Consider the following 13,527-nt stretch of genomic DNA (forward strand, 5'->3'; position numbering starts at 1 on the left):
GTAAAAACGCTTTGTTAAGCAGCAGTATTTTAGCAGGGGAACTCCTTCTCTAGCCTTCTTTCAAAAGCCAGAGCCTTCAAAGCATGGAATCTTGCCAGCAGGGCACCTTTTCTACTGTCTTAGTCAAGAGACCCAACTTTCTGTGTAATCACTTTTAATCTTTTTAACAGTTACAGCTCCTTTCTTGGCATGCTCATTGTGGGAAACATTAAACTTGTTCCTTTCCTCATCAGATGATGCACTTCATACTTTCTGCTCTGTTTGCTGCTCTCTTCCACTATAGATCTGGATCAGTGAGCAAAAACCATGCCACATACTCAGTGCTATTCTGGTTTGAAACACATTAGCCCATTGCTTTTAAAATCTCCCTTATTCTCAGGACAAGTTCTTAGGACAGGGGCAGAATTCTACCAGAGCTTTTTCTGTTTGTTTTTGCCAAAATATAACACTAACTGCCTTTCATCCACTTCCCAATAGAGTCCTTGTTAACCTCTGGAATCTTTATGACCCAAATTTCCACCGTCCATGTTTCTCTCTGCTTTCTGGTTTTTGAACACCCAACTAGAATGGCTCCTTAAGCTATACTTACAGTATCCTAGGGCTTCTTTCTCTAGCTTAAAATTCCAATCCTCTGCAAGTCAGTTGTAAAGGCCTACAAATAAGATAGTCAGGTTTGTCATAGCAGTGACCCCATCTGAGTACCAGTTTGGGGTATTAGTTACTTTTCTCATTGCTGTGACAGCTGAAGGCAGGAAAAGATTTATTCTAGCTGACTCTTTGGAGAAGATGCATTCATCATGGTGAGAATGAATGGCACCACAAGCAGGAGACCAGCTGGTCACACTACATCCCACCATAGGATGAGGGAGAACAGCATGTGGGGCCAGATTATAAAACAAGACCTGCCCCCAGGGACACATTTTCCTCCAGCAAAGATAGGCCTCCTAAAGATTGCATAACCATTCCAAATAGTGCAAACAGCTGGGGACCAGATGTTCAAACACATGAGCCCTTTGGTTGTGGGGGGCAGCATTTTACATTCGAATCACACTGTTATATTGCAAAGTTGACTGTAGCAATGCTTGAATATTTGTGGGGGGGGGTTGTTGTTGAGGGTTGGTTCAAGGTAGAGTCTCACTCTAGCCCAGGCTGACCTGGAATTCACTATGGAGTCTCAGGGTGTCCTCGAACTCATGGTGATCCTCCTACCTCTGCCTCCCAAGTGCTGGGGTTAAAGGCGTGCACCACCATGCCTAGCTTGAGTATTTGCATATCTATTCACAAGTTCTTAGTGTTCTGACTGAGCATGTAAACTTAAAAGTGGTCACTCACTCTGCCTCATACTGAGTTTCTGTAGCCATTGACCCTATGCTTCTAGAAGCAGCTAGAACCCATGTACAGAGAGAGGAAGTGTCCTTCAACTATTTCTAGCTTCCAGATTGACTTAAAGATTCTCTTATGATTCTTTGGAGCACTCCACAAATGTACATTGCTTCAGACAGGAAAGGGCTACTTTTTAGTTTCACAGTGTTATAAGGAGTATTTCTGATGTCTCTGATAGTTGGTGTGGATGACTACAGCTCAGAGTCTGATGTGATTATTATACCTTCAGCCCTGGACTTCGTCTCACAAGATGAAATGTTGACACCACTGGGGAGGCTGGACAAGTATGCTGCAAGTGAGAACGTATTTAACAGGTATGTGTGGAGTTTTTATTAATGTGAAAATGAAAGAAGTTTTATTAATTTTGTAAGAAAATAAAATTATACAGCTTAAAGTAGGTATTAACATATATAGGCTGAGGCCAAATTTTAATACTATTGTAGCCTGATCTATATTGTAGGTATTCCTTGATCTGAGTAATCAAGCTCTACTCTTTCATTTTCTTTTGGCAAGGAAAAAAAAAGCCTTTTTTTGGTCAGTGAGCCATAATTTTGGTATTCATGTAAATTGTTTATTGGGGAATAATATTATTCCTTTACCAGCTAATTTGACATATTGTCTGTGTATGAGGTGGTGCTCAGGACATGGGACACCCTTTCTAGTGTACTGTTTCCTATATAGCTGTGGTCTCTAGACTACTATACCAGACTTCTTTGGAAACTCAAAAGGTCTTCATTCAGATTTTTGAGTATACAAACAAAAACTCATACTGGTAAATATAACATTGTATATAAATGAAAATGAATATCCTCTTTCATTATTGTAATAATCAAAGGACAACTGAAATGAATTATCAGTGACTTAGAAATTTACAAAATCAATTAGATGAAGATAAAAATTTGTTAATAATGAATCTCATTTTAAAAAAAAAAAAACATGGATTCTGGGCTGGAGAGATGGCTTAGCAATTAAGACACTTGCCTGCTAAGGACTCATGTGAAACTCTCCAGATTCCACATAAGCCAGATGCACAAGGTGGTGTAAGCACGAAGGGTCACATGCACAAGGTAGTGCATGCTTCTGGAGTTTGATTTTAGAGTCTGGAAGCCCTGGCGTGCCAATTCATATTCTCTCCCCCCCCCCCCCCCGCACACACATACACACACAGAGACACACACACTTTTTTGCATAAAAAAGTCCAGTCTTGCCTCAAAAAAAAATGGATTCTGTCCCTTAAAGTTCTAAATAATTACTACTGTTGCCACTGAACTCCATTTAATTTTCTTTCTTATTTATTTATTTATTTTTTGTAGACAAATGGTGGCCCGGAGTTTGCTGGATACATTGAGGGAAGTCTGCGATGATGAAAGAGATTGTATTGCTGTTTTGGAAAGAATTAGCAGATTAGCTGATGACTCAGGTATATGTGTAGTGAAAGTGGAATTTATTCTTTCTTAAAAGACTTCTTTTTCTAAACTTGTGATTCTAAAACTAATAGAAAAAATTACTAGATTTCTTTAAGTTTTTTTTAAGAGCCAGGAGTGTTGGCCCATATCTAATTCCAGCATTCCAAAAAAGGAGGTGGGTAGATCACAAGCTCAAAGCCAGCCTGAAACCAGGCATGGTGCTGCATGCCTTTAAACCCAATATTCAGGAGGCAGAGGTCAAAGGATCATTGTGAGTTCAAGGCCACCTTGACACTACATAGTGAATTCCAGGTCAGCCTAGGCTAGAACAAGACCTTACCTCAAAAAAAAAAACAAAAAAGAAAAAGCCAGTTTGAAAGACTCTGTCAAAACAAAAAACATTTTTAAAGTATATTATTACACCCAGTAATAACAAGGAAGAAAAAAAATCAGTTACTAAGACCCAAAAGTTTGATTTAATGTTGGAGATTTCTCATAAAGATCTAAGATCATAATTTCCATCATTTGCACTAATATTTTAATATCTAACAATTTTAAAATAATTTTGAATAAATTAAAAGAGGTGGAGAGGCTTTAAACTTTTTTAGGTTAAAATGCTGTATATGCTTTATTTAGGAAAAAAAATTATCTTTTTTTCTGTTTGTTTTTCTTTTGTTTGATTTTATTTTTCAAGGTAGGGTCTCACTCTAGCCCAGGCTGACCTGAAATTGACTATGTAGTCTCAGGGTGGCCTCAAACTCACAGTGATCCTCCTACTTATATCTCCCCCAAGTTCTGGGATTAAAGGCATGTGCCACCATGCCTGGCTACATTTATCATATATGTGTAGAATAAAAGCTGGCTTGTTAAAATAGAGACAGGAAGGCTGGAGAGATAGCTTAGTTGTTAAGGTGCTTGTCGGCAAAGCCAAAGGACCCAGGTTTGATTCCCCAGTACCTACATAAAGCCTGATGCTCTGGAATTCATTTGTAGTGGCTAGTAGACCTGGCACATCCATTCTTTCTCTGCCTCCTTCCCTCCCTCCTTCTCTCTCTCTCTCTCTCTCTCTCTCTCTCTCTCTCTCTCTCTCTCTCAAAAATAAACAAATATTTTATTTTAAAAAAATAGAGAATGGAGAGTGCCCTTAAGAAAGAGGTAAACAAGCCGGGCATGGTGGCACACCTTTAATCCCAGCACTTGGGAGGCAGAGATAGGAGGATCGCCGTGAATTCGAGGCCACCCTGAGACTACATAGTGAATTCCAGGTCAGCCTGAGCTAGAGTGAGACCCTACCTCGAAAAGCCAAATAAATAAATAAAAGAAAGAGGTAAAACATTGACCAGCATGGTGGCTCATGTCTGAAATCTAGTGCTGAGAAGACTTGAGTTGGGGAGGATTGATATAAGAGACCAGCCTGGGTTACTTGGCAAGACCCTTTGGGGAGAGAGAAAGGGAGTAGAGGAAGAGGGAAATGAAACTGATTTGAAATTTAGAAAACAGTGATGTGTTAGGAATGTTTAAGCTTTTTAAGATGTGTTTGCTTATAGTAAAATGTATACTACATAGTGTACCATTTTACACTTAAGCACATTGTACATTTTATATTTAAGCACATCTTTTTAGTTGAATTTACAGTAATTCATAGTTATTAAAACCTGTTTTAATTTCTTTATTAGGATGCTTTTAATTTGTAACAAACTGTTTGGTGTCTCAGGATGTCTCATTTTTTAAAATTTTTTTTGAGCAGAGTGTCACTGTACTCTAGACTGACCCTAGAACTCACTGTGTTACCCGGGCTGGCCTCAAACTCACAGCAATCCTTCCATCTCAACCTCCTGGGTGCTGGGACTATAGGCATGCACCTGTTTTGGCCTCAAATTCACTATATAACTAAGGAGAATCTTGAACTTCTGGTCCTCCTGCCTCCCCTAGTGCTGGGATTATAGGCATGAGAGGCAAGCTACATACCAGACTGAGGAGTCTTCTAATATGGTGGAGAACATTGAGCTCTTGTAAATAAATATAACAATAATGTGTTATGTCTCCTGTGGCTTTTAAGTATTTTTGTCTCCCATCTGCGTTTTGGTAGTTTCAGCAAAATATCTGCTACAAAAGTCCAGCTTGCTATGTCACATTGCAATTTTCATCACTGTTAATGTAACTGTCTCATTTTCAGGAATTTCAGTTGCTTTGTTTTCCAGTCACTTTGTTTTTCTTTCCCTATTATGTTCTTTTCCAGTTACAATTCCTGATGGTTAGTCTTTAAGGTAGAAAGTTTAAAATAATTAAGACCTCTCCACATTGCTGAAGTGCTGAATATTAAAATCTTAATCTCTTTGCTACTGAAGAGCATTTTCTTGTCTGTGAAGGATTGTGAGTTCATTAGTGGGACCCTCAGAGGAATTTGGTGTTTGGTTCTGCCATCATTATGAATGTCTCACAAGTAGCTTGGAGTTGTTAGCAACTAGTGGTAATTTCATGCTGATTTCATGGTGTGTATAAATGTGGTGTGTATGTGTTTTTACTGTGAGTGTGGGGAGAGGTCCTTCTCTACTGGTATTGGATGTGGTGTTAAGTTTGTAACCAAGACCAGCTTGCAAATACAATTTGAAGCAGATTTTTTTGATTGTTTGTTTTTTGAGGTAGGGTCTCACTATAGCCCAGGCTGACCTAGAATTCACTATGGAGTCTCAGGGTGGCCTTGAAGTCATGGCAATTCTCCTACCTCTGACTCCTGAGTGCTGGGATTAAAGGCGTGCACCACCATGCCCGGCACCAGATTGTTTTTTAAATAATGGCTATGGGCAGGAGAGATTGCTTAGCAGTTAAGGTGCTTGCCTGCAAAGCCTAATGACTTGGGTTCCATTCCCCAGTACCCATGTAAAGCCAGATGCACAAAGTGGTACATGCATCTGGAGTTTGTTAACAACAGCTGGAGGCCAGGCACACCCATTCTCTGTCTGTCTCTGTCTTTTTCCTTGCAAATAAAAATAAAATATTCTTTAAAAAAATGCATGGCTGGAGAGTTGGCTTAGCCATTAAGGTGCTTGCCCACAAAGCTTAAGAACTCATGTTCAAATCTTCAGGTCCCACATGGCCAGACACACAGTGACATAAGTATGCAATGTCTCACATGTGCACAAGGGGGCACACACATCTGGGATTTGTTTGCAGCAGGCTGAACGTCCTGGTGCACCCATTCTCTCTCTCTCTCTTCCTCTCAAAACAAAAATGAGTAAAATAAAATGCAGAGTATAACACACTACTAAAACTACATGAACTGCCTGTTGTGGTGGCACACACCTTTAATCCCAGTACTCGGAGGCAGAGGTAGGAGGATTGCTGTGAGTTTGAGGCCACCCACCCTGAGATTACATAGTGCATTCCAGGTCAGCCTGAGCTAGAGTGAGACCCTAACTTGAAAAAACAAAAAAAAACATGAACTGTTAATACAGCTTAATGAAGTTTCATAATGGTGAAGGTTCACCTAATTAGAACTCAGACTAAAAAAAACAAACAAGGGGGACTGGGGAAATGACTTAGCGGTTACGTCATTGGCCTGCAAAGCCTAAGGACCCAGGTTCAATTCCCCAGGACCCACGTAAGCCAGTTGCACAGGGGACACACATGTCTGGAGTTTCTATGTAGTGGCTAGAGGCCCTGGCATGCCCATTCTCTCTTTCTGTCTGTCTCTTCCTCTCTCATAAATAAATAAATAAAATATTTTAAAAAACAAGGGTGGAGAGATGGCTTAGAAGGTGCTTTCCTGCAAAGCCTAAGGACCCAGGTTTGATTCCCCAGAATTCACATAAGCCAGATGCACAAGGTAGCACATGAGTCTAGATTCATATGTAGTGACTAGAAGCTCTGGCACACCTGTTCTGTCTCGCTCTCTTATTTGCCCCCCCCTACTCAAATAAATAAAATAATTCTAAAATATAGGGCTGGAAAGATGGCTCAGTCATTAACACACTTGCCTGCAAGTGCCTGAATTTGATTCACCAGTACCCACATAAAGTCAAATACACAAAGTGGCACATGCATCTGGAGTCTGTTTGCAGCAGCTGGAGGCCCTAGTGAACACATTCTGTCTGCCTTCTATCTCTCTCTGCTTGCAAATAAATAAAAATATATATTTTTTAAACTAGTATCCCAGAAACCATCTCATCCCCCTCCCCCAAATTAGGTGCCATTTCATCCACTAAAGGAACAGATTGATTTGTCTGCCTAAAGTTTCTATGACATTATACTTAACTTTTTTTCCAGATAGAGTTTCACTCTAGCCCAAACTGCCCTGAAATTCACTATGTAGTCTAACAGTGATCCTCTTACCTCTGCCTCCCAAGAGCTGGGATTAAAGAAAGCACATGTTCCTGGCTTAACTTGCTCCTCTTTTTCTTTTTTGTTTGTTTTGTTTTGTTTTTCGAGGTCGGGTCTCACTCTAGCCCAGGCTGCCCTGGAATTCACTATGGAGTCTCAGGGTGGCCTTGAACTCAAGGCGAGCCTCCTACCTCTGCCTCCTGAGTGCTGGGATTAAAGGTGTGCACCACCATGCCCGGTTTAACTTGCTCTTTTTTGTTTGACTTGTGTTTATTTCTGAAGCTCATCTATGTTGTTGTATGTAACTGCATTACTAAGCTGCTGCATGACATACTGTACTTAGTTCTGTTAATGGACATATAAATTACTTTCAGCTTTAGGTTTTCAATGCTACTGTTAGCCAAGGAGCCACAGCACCCCTTGCTTTGGGGTATAGTGGGTCATAGGATATGGAAGGATTTACCTATCCTTGATGGAGGTATGTGGCACTTTTCAGAGCAGTGTTGCTATTTGTAGTCCCCTGCAGTATCTGTTAGTGTCTGTTGCTTTGGTTGTCACAGGCACTTTAACGTGCTACGGAAGAATGGATGGGGTGTGCTGGTATCTCATTGTTGTTTAACTTGGATCTACTAGGTGACCTACGAAGTTGAGCTTCTTGTTATGTGCTTATTGGCTATTTGGATGTCTTCATTTTTTTGAAATGTCTGTTCAAGCCTCTCCCTTATTACATAAAATTGACCAGTTTTATCTTACACATTTGTAGGAAGTCTTTATAGAGAGAAGGCCCATGTCGTTTGTTTTGGGGGAGTACTGGTTGTTTCCTCTTGACATTTTCCCTACCTCAAAGTCATGGAATATTTTTCCTGCATTTCCTAGTTCAATACTTTATTATTTTTACTTTTGACATTTAGCTTTACATTCCACATGTAGTTTTTTAAATAACTTAATTTTTTAAGAGAGATAAAGAGGCAGATGAGAGGAAGGGAGGGAGGGAGGGAGGAAGGAAGAGAGAGAATGGGCATGTAAGGGCCTCTAGCCACTGCAGATGAACTCCAGACACAGGCGCCACCTTCTACATCTGGCTTACGTGGGTCCTTTGGCTTTGCAGGCAAGTGTCTTAACTGCTAAGCCATCTCTTTAGCCCCTAATGCAGTTTTTATAAAGTGAAATTAGTTGGTCTTACAGTTTGCTTTTTGGCATTATTTATCCTCTCACCTCTATTAAAATCACTTTTAATATTCTCTACTTGCACCCTGAAAATTATTATTATTATTATTTTAATTTATTTCACCTGGAATTTATGTATGTGTGTTATAGGAGTCTCTTTTTTACCTACTTGCATAATTAGCTGATTTTCAAGCCATTACTTGTTAGATAATTCATCCTTTTGAAACCCAGCATTTGAAATGCCATGTTCCTCACGTTAAATGTGCTGTTTATGCTTGAGTAGTTTCTGGGTTGATTTGTTTTTGGGTTTTTTTTAATATTTTTTTTATTCTTATTTATTTATTTGAGAGTGACAGAGAGAAAGAGGCAGAGAGAGAGAGAGAGTGAGAGAGAACGAGCACTCCAAGGCCTACAGCCACTGCAAACAAACTCCAGATGCGTGCACCCCATTGTGCATCTGGCTAACGTGGGTCCTGAGGAATCAAGCCTCAAACCAGTGTCCTTAGACTTCACAGGCAAGCGCTTAACCACTAAGCCATCTCTCCAGCCCTATATTTTATTTTTATTTATTGATATGAGACAAAGAAAAAAAGAGAGAGAGAGAGAGAGAATGGGCATGCCAGGGCCTCCAGCCACTGCAAATGAACTCCAGACGCATGTGCTACCTTGTGCATCTGGCTTTTGTGGGTCCTGGGGAATTGAACCTGGACCCTATGGCTTTGCAGGCAAGCACCTTAACTGCTAAGCCATCTCTCGGGCCCCTTGTTTTTGATTTTTAATGTTTGTGTAATACTCATTTTTTTCTTCGATTATAAATCTAATCTGGTTATAAATCTTCATAGATTATATTGAGAGAGAAGCTGCTAGTCCTTATCCCAGGAAGTACTTAAATCAGGGCACTTATAGACAGTATCTTCATAGTGTTGCAGTAACGACCAGATAAAGCATTTAACTCCCAGCACAATTTGGCACATGGTAGGTGATGAATAAAGGTATTCATTGTAAGAAATTATGCACTGGTGCCTGTTGTGAATGACTAAGGAATAAGCTGGGGTAAGTTCTGATTTTCATTGATGGTTGTGTAAAGGACTGGAGAGTTGAGGACATTTCTGTGATCAGAATGAAAGCATTGTCTCTGGAGGATACACCTACTTACTCATGTTGTTGCTGTTTCGGTAGAACCAACTGTGAGAGCTGAGCTGATGGAGCAGGTGCCACATATTGCATTGTTTTGTCAAGAGAACCGGCCATCAATACCATATGCTTTCTCCAAATACTTACTACCTATTGTGGTTAGATACCTCGCAGATCAGAATAATCAGGTAAGTATTGCATTTACTTGTTCCTAAAGGAGTTTTGTATAATATAGTGTTTATAGAATGGTCTAGCCTAAGTATCTCATTTGAATATTTTTCTGGTCTGACTTCGTTATTCTGTTGGGCTTCCCCCCCCCCAAAAAAAAAAAATCAGTTATCTTAGATTAAGGTATGTTGAGAGTTGGACAGACTTACTAGATCTCTTTCATGTTATTAAAAGCTATGCCTAGTAAACAGTTTTGCCTGATAAGCTTCCTAAATGTCCCTGAAAATGTTACTTTATGAAAATGTCTTTACAAAGATGGCTGTGTATTCTACTTTCTCTGCTTACAGATATGTCAAGTTTTTTCTCTGTAATAGTTGAAGAAAGTAGCCACAAATATTTATTTGCTAGGTTTTTCAAGCCATGGGTTTCTTTATGTTATTGTTGGAATCCTCAAATTTATAAAAATTAAACTGTAAGCCAGGCGTGGTGGCACACACCTTTAATCCCACTTGGGATCTGCACTTGGGAGGCAGAGATGGGAGCATCACCGTGGATTCAAGGCCACCCTGAGACTACATAGTGAATTCCAGGTCAGCCTGGGCTAGAGTAAGGCCCTACCTTGTAAAACCAAACCAAACAAAACAAAAAAACATAGCAGTGTAGAGTTGTATCCCATCACATATGTCCTTTGTTTATCCTGTGGCATTCTTCTCCTAGGTGAGGAAGACAAGTCAGGCAGCGTTGCTGGCTCTGCTAGAGCAGGAGCTGATTGAGCGATTTGACGTGGAGACCAAAGTGTGCCCAGTCCTCATAGAGCTGACTGCCCCAGACAGCAATGATGACGTGAAGACAGAAGCAGTGGCTGTAAGTACCACACCATTTCTCAATTTGTGCACCCCTTCACTGATGGAAAGTACTTACTTAGTGTTTAAGGCTTACCTGCAAAGCCTAAGGACCCATTTTCGGCTCACCAGGTCCCATATAAGCCAGATACACAAGGTGATGCAAGGTTGCATATGCGCACAAGACAGCGCATGTGTCTGGAGTTCAATTGCAGTGGCTAGAGGCTCTTGTGCATCAGTTCTCTCTCTGTGTCTCTCAATCGATCAATCTCTGTCTCTCACATGGGGAAAAAAATTTACCCTGTAGTGAATGAAGAACTATTTGAGCCCCTTTGCTAGTGAGAACTTGTCTAAGTACTCAGTAAGGACAGTGAATGTCTACCTGGCCTCCTGCCTTTGACAATATGGTCTGTGGAGGAAAAAATAGTCTTGACATAATTTTACTGTGATGTGCATTAGTCATTGTTGATTATTAGAAGGATATGCAGACTGTTAAGTCACGCATATAACAAAGTCAAGTATAGTCTTAAGTTTTCTCTGTGTGTTTTTTTTTCTGATACAGTTAGCAAGTACTCTTATCTGGGAGGCATCATAAATAAAGGAGATAAGAATTTTGGTAGTAAAATAGAAAAATGACAAATGAACCTGAGAGTTAATTCACATATATTTGGATAGCCAGTATTTACTTTGTATACCTAAAAGTATAACTGATCTTTGTTGATGTAAAAACTCCAACCAAAGTTTATGGTGCTTCTGGATTGTCAGTGATGAGATAAATGAGATTTCTAGTTTCTTTTTCTTGAAAAGTTTACTATTTTAAAAAGAAAATTTTTCATTTGTTTGTTTGAGAATGGGTGTGCCAGGACCTCCTGTCACTGCACAGGAACTCTAATATACGCCATTTTGTGCATCTTGCTTTTCACGTGGGTACTGGGGAATTGAACCCAGGTCTGTAGGCTTTGCAGGCAAGCTCCTTTAACTACTTTAACCATGCCCCCAGCTTATTTTATCTTTTTATAAACTCAGTTACCAGTAAATTTTAAATTTAATTGCTTTCTTTTCAGCAATCTTCTTTTTTTTTGAGGCAGGATCTCACTCTAGGCCATGCTGACCTGAAACTCACTCTGTAGCCCCAGGCTGTCCTCAAACTCCTGACATTCCTTCTACTCAGCCCCTCTGAGTGCTGGGATTAAAAATGTCATGTGTCACCACATCTGGCTTTTCTTAGCAATCTTTTTCTTTCTTTTTTAAAATATTTATATTTATTAACAAGGCGAGAAACATAGAGAATAGCTGTGCCAGAGCCTCCAGCTGCTTGCTGCAAATGAACTCCAGATGCATGTGCCACTTTGTGCATCTGGCTTTACATTGATATTGGGGAATCAAACTTGGGTACTCAAGTTTTGCAGGTGCAGGTGCCTTAACTGCTAAGCCATCTTTCCAACCCTCAGCAATATTTTCATTAATGTGAAATTTGTATAAAGTTAACCATTTTAAGGTTTACTGTTCAGTGACATTTAATACATTCAAAATGTGCACTCAACACTTCTGCCTGGTTCCAAAACATTTTCCTATTTAATTTTAGAACTACATCAATAAAGGTTTACAGTAAGCATAGCTTAACTTAAGCAATATTTTTTTTTAATCTATACATTATAAATTGGACACAGGGAGAGTACACACACCTATAATCCTAGCCCTTGAGGTGCAGAAAGGCGGATCAGAAATTTAAGATGATTCCTGGATACATAGGAAGTTCAATGCCAAGACTATCTCAAAAAAATATTTTATTCAGCTCTGATAGGAAACCAGTGGTTCTCTTATATTTGGTTTCTCTTTGTTTGAGGAAAAATTCATTCTCATAAAGTTATTTGTTCTAGATCAGTGATTCAGTATGACTGTATTTTCAGCTAGGGCTTGGTGAAGTTTAGAAAAAGAAATGTGGCTGTGAGATTTGGGTGTTGCAAGTGTTCTCTCCTGTCTGATGATGGTGGGGTTTTGATAGGAACCATTGAACCTGCAGATGAAGTAATGGCCCATGAGCATTATATATCTCTCCATCTATCCATGTGTATGATCACATTGTCAATGTTTTGTAGTTTGGGAAGATCTTGTAGGTATTTTGTTTGGTTTCATATGTTTAACAGTATTGTGACTGATACAAATTTTAAAACTTTCCAGTTGTTAATTACCAATTTATGGAAATAAATTTTTGTATTTTCGTATACCTGCTCTGCAGTCTTCCTAATTTACTCTGGTGTCTTCTTTATCGATTCATTGGGACTTTTTGAAATTTTTTTGGTTTTTCAAGGTAGGGTCTGGCTCTAGCCCACACTGACCTGGAATTTAATATGTAGTCTCAGGGTGGCCTTAAACTCACAGAGATCCTACCTCAGCTTCCCAAGTGCTGGGACTAAAGGCATGCGCCACCATGCCCGGCTTGGGATTTTTTTATGTAGACCACCATGTGACATATGAATAAAGAGTTGGCGCTCTTTCCAATTTGTGCACCTTTTTTCTTTTCATATTTACATAGTCATATTAGTGGGTGATGACAGACATCAGATTTTCTTGTGTGGGGGAAATGTGCATCTGTAATAGCTAGTTTTCAAATAGAACCTTTACCTTCTTGGTGTACTGTGCTGACTGAATGTGCATGCTGGAACTGTGTCCTGAAATGGAGACTCTTCAAAACCTGGATGTGGTTCCCATATGTGTACTTCACTATGGTACTCTTCAGGTTAAGAACTACCAGTGTATAGTTCTTCCTTACCCATATAGATGCACTAAACCAGGCATAGGCTTTCCTTTTGAACCATCACTATTGCTTTTCTAGGAAAATGTGTACTTTTCTTTTGATTATTATTTGATGGAGAGAATACACCAGGGCCTCCTGCTGCTGCAGACAAACTCCAGTCACCTCATTACTTTATGCATCTGGCTTTACATTGGTACTAGGGAATTGAACCTGGCTCATTAAGCTTTGCAAGCAACAAAAATTGGCTCACCAAGGCTTCAGCCACCACAATTGGCGCTTGCACTGCTTAGTGGGCATGTGCGACCTTGCGCTTGCCTCACCTTTGTGCATCTGGCTAACGTGGGATCTG

At 39.8% G+C, this 13,527-nt stretch overlaps 1 protein-coding gene across 4 annotated transcripts in view; it reads left to right on the forward strand.

Moving 5' to 3' along the window:
• Ppp4r1 (protein phosphatase 4 regulatory subunit 1) overlaps nt 1–13,527 on the forward strand; it is a 59,802-nt gene that overhangs the window by 14,280 nt on the left and 31,995 nt on the right. For 3 of the 4 annotated variants that reach the window (XM_045143135.1, XM_045143134.1, XM_045143136.1), the window contains 4 exons: nt 1,613–1,697; nt 2,697–2,803; nt 9,456–9,598; nt 10,296–10,442. In XM_045143135.1, the coding sequence (XP_044999070.1) occupies nt 1,639–1,697; nt 2,697–2,803; nt 9,456–9,598; nt 10,296–10,442 (456 nt within the window). In that variant the 5' untranslated portion in view covers nt 1,613–1,638. Of the gene's footprint in view, nt 1–1,561; nt 1,698–2,696; nt 2,804–9,455; nt 9,599–10,295; nt 10,443–13,527 lie in introns of all 4 variants that reach the window. The other variant, XM_045143133.1, reaches the window with a different exon arrangement.

Source organism: Jaculus jaculus, chromosome 2, assembly GCF_020740685.1.
Source record: "Jaculus jaculus isolate mJacJac1 chromosome 2, mJacJac1.mat.Y.cur, whole genome shotgun sequence".
Classification (NCBI taxonomy): domain Eukaryota; kingdom Metazoa; phylum Chordata; class Mammalia; order Rodentia; family Dipodidae; genus Jaculus; species Jaculus jaculus.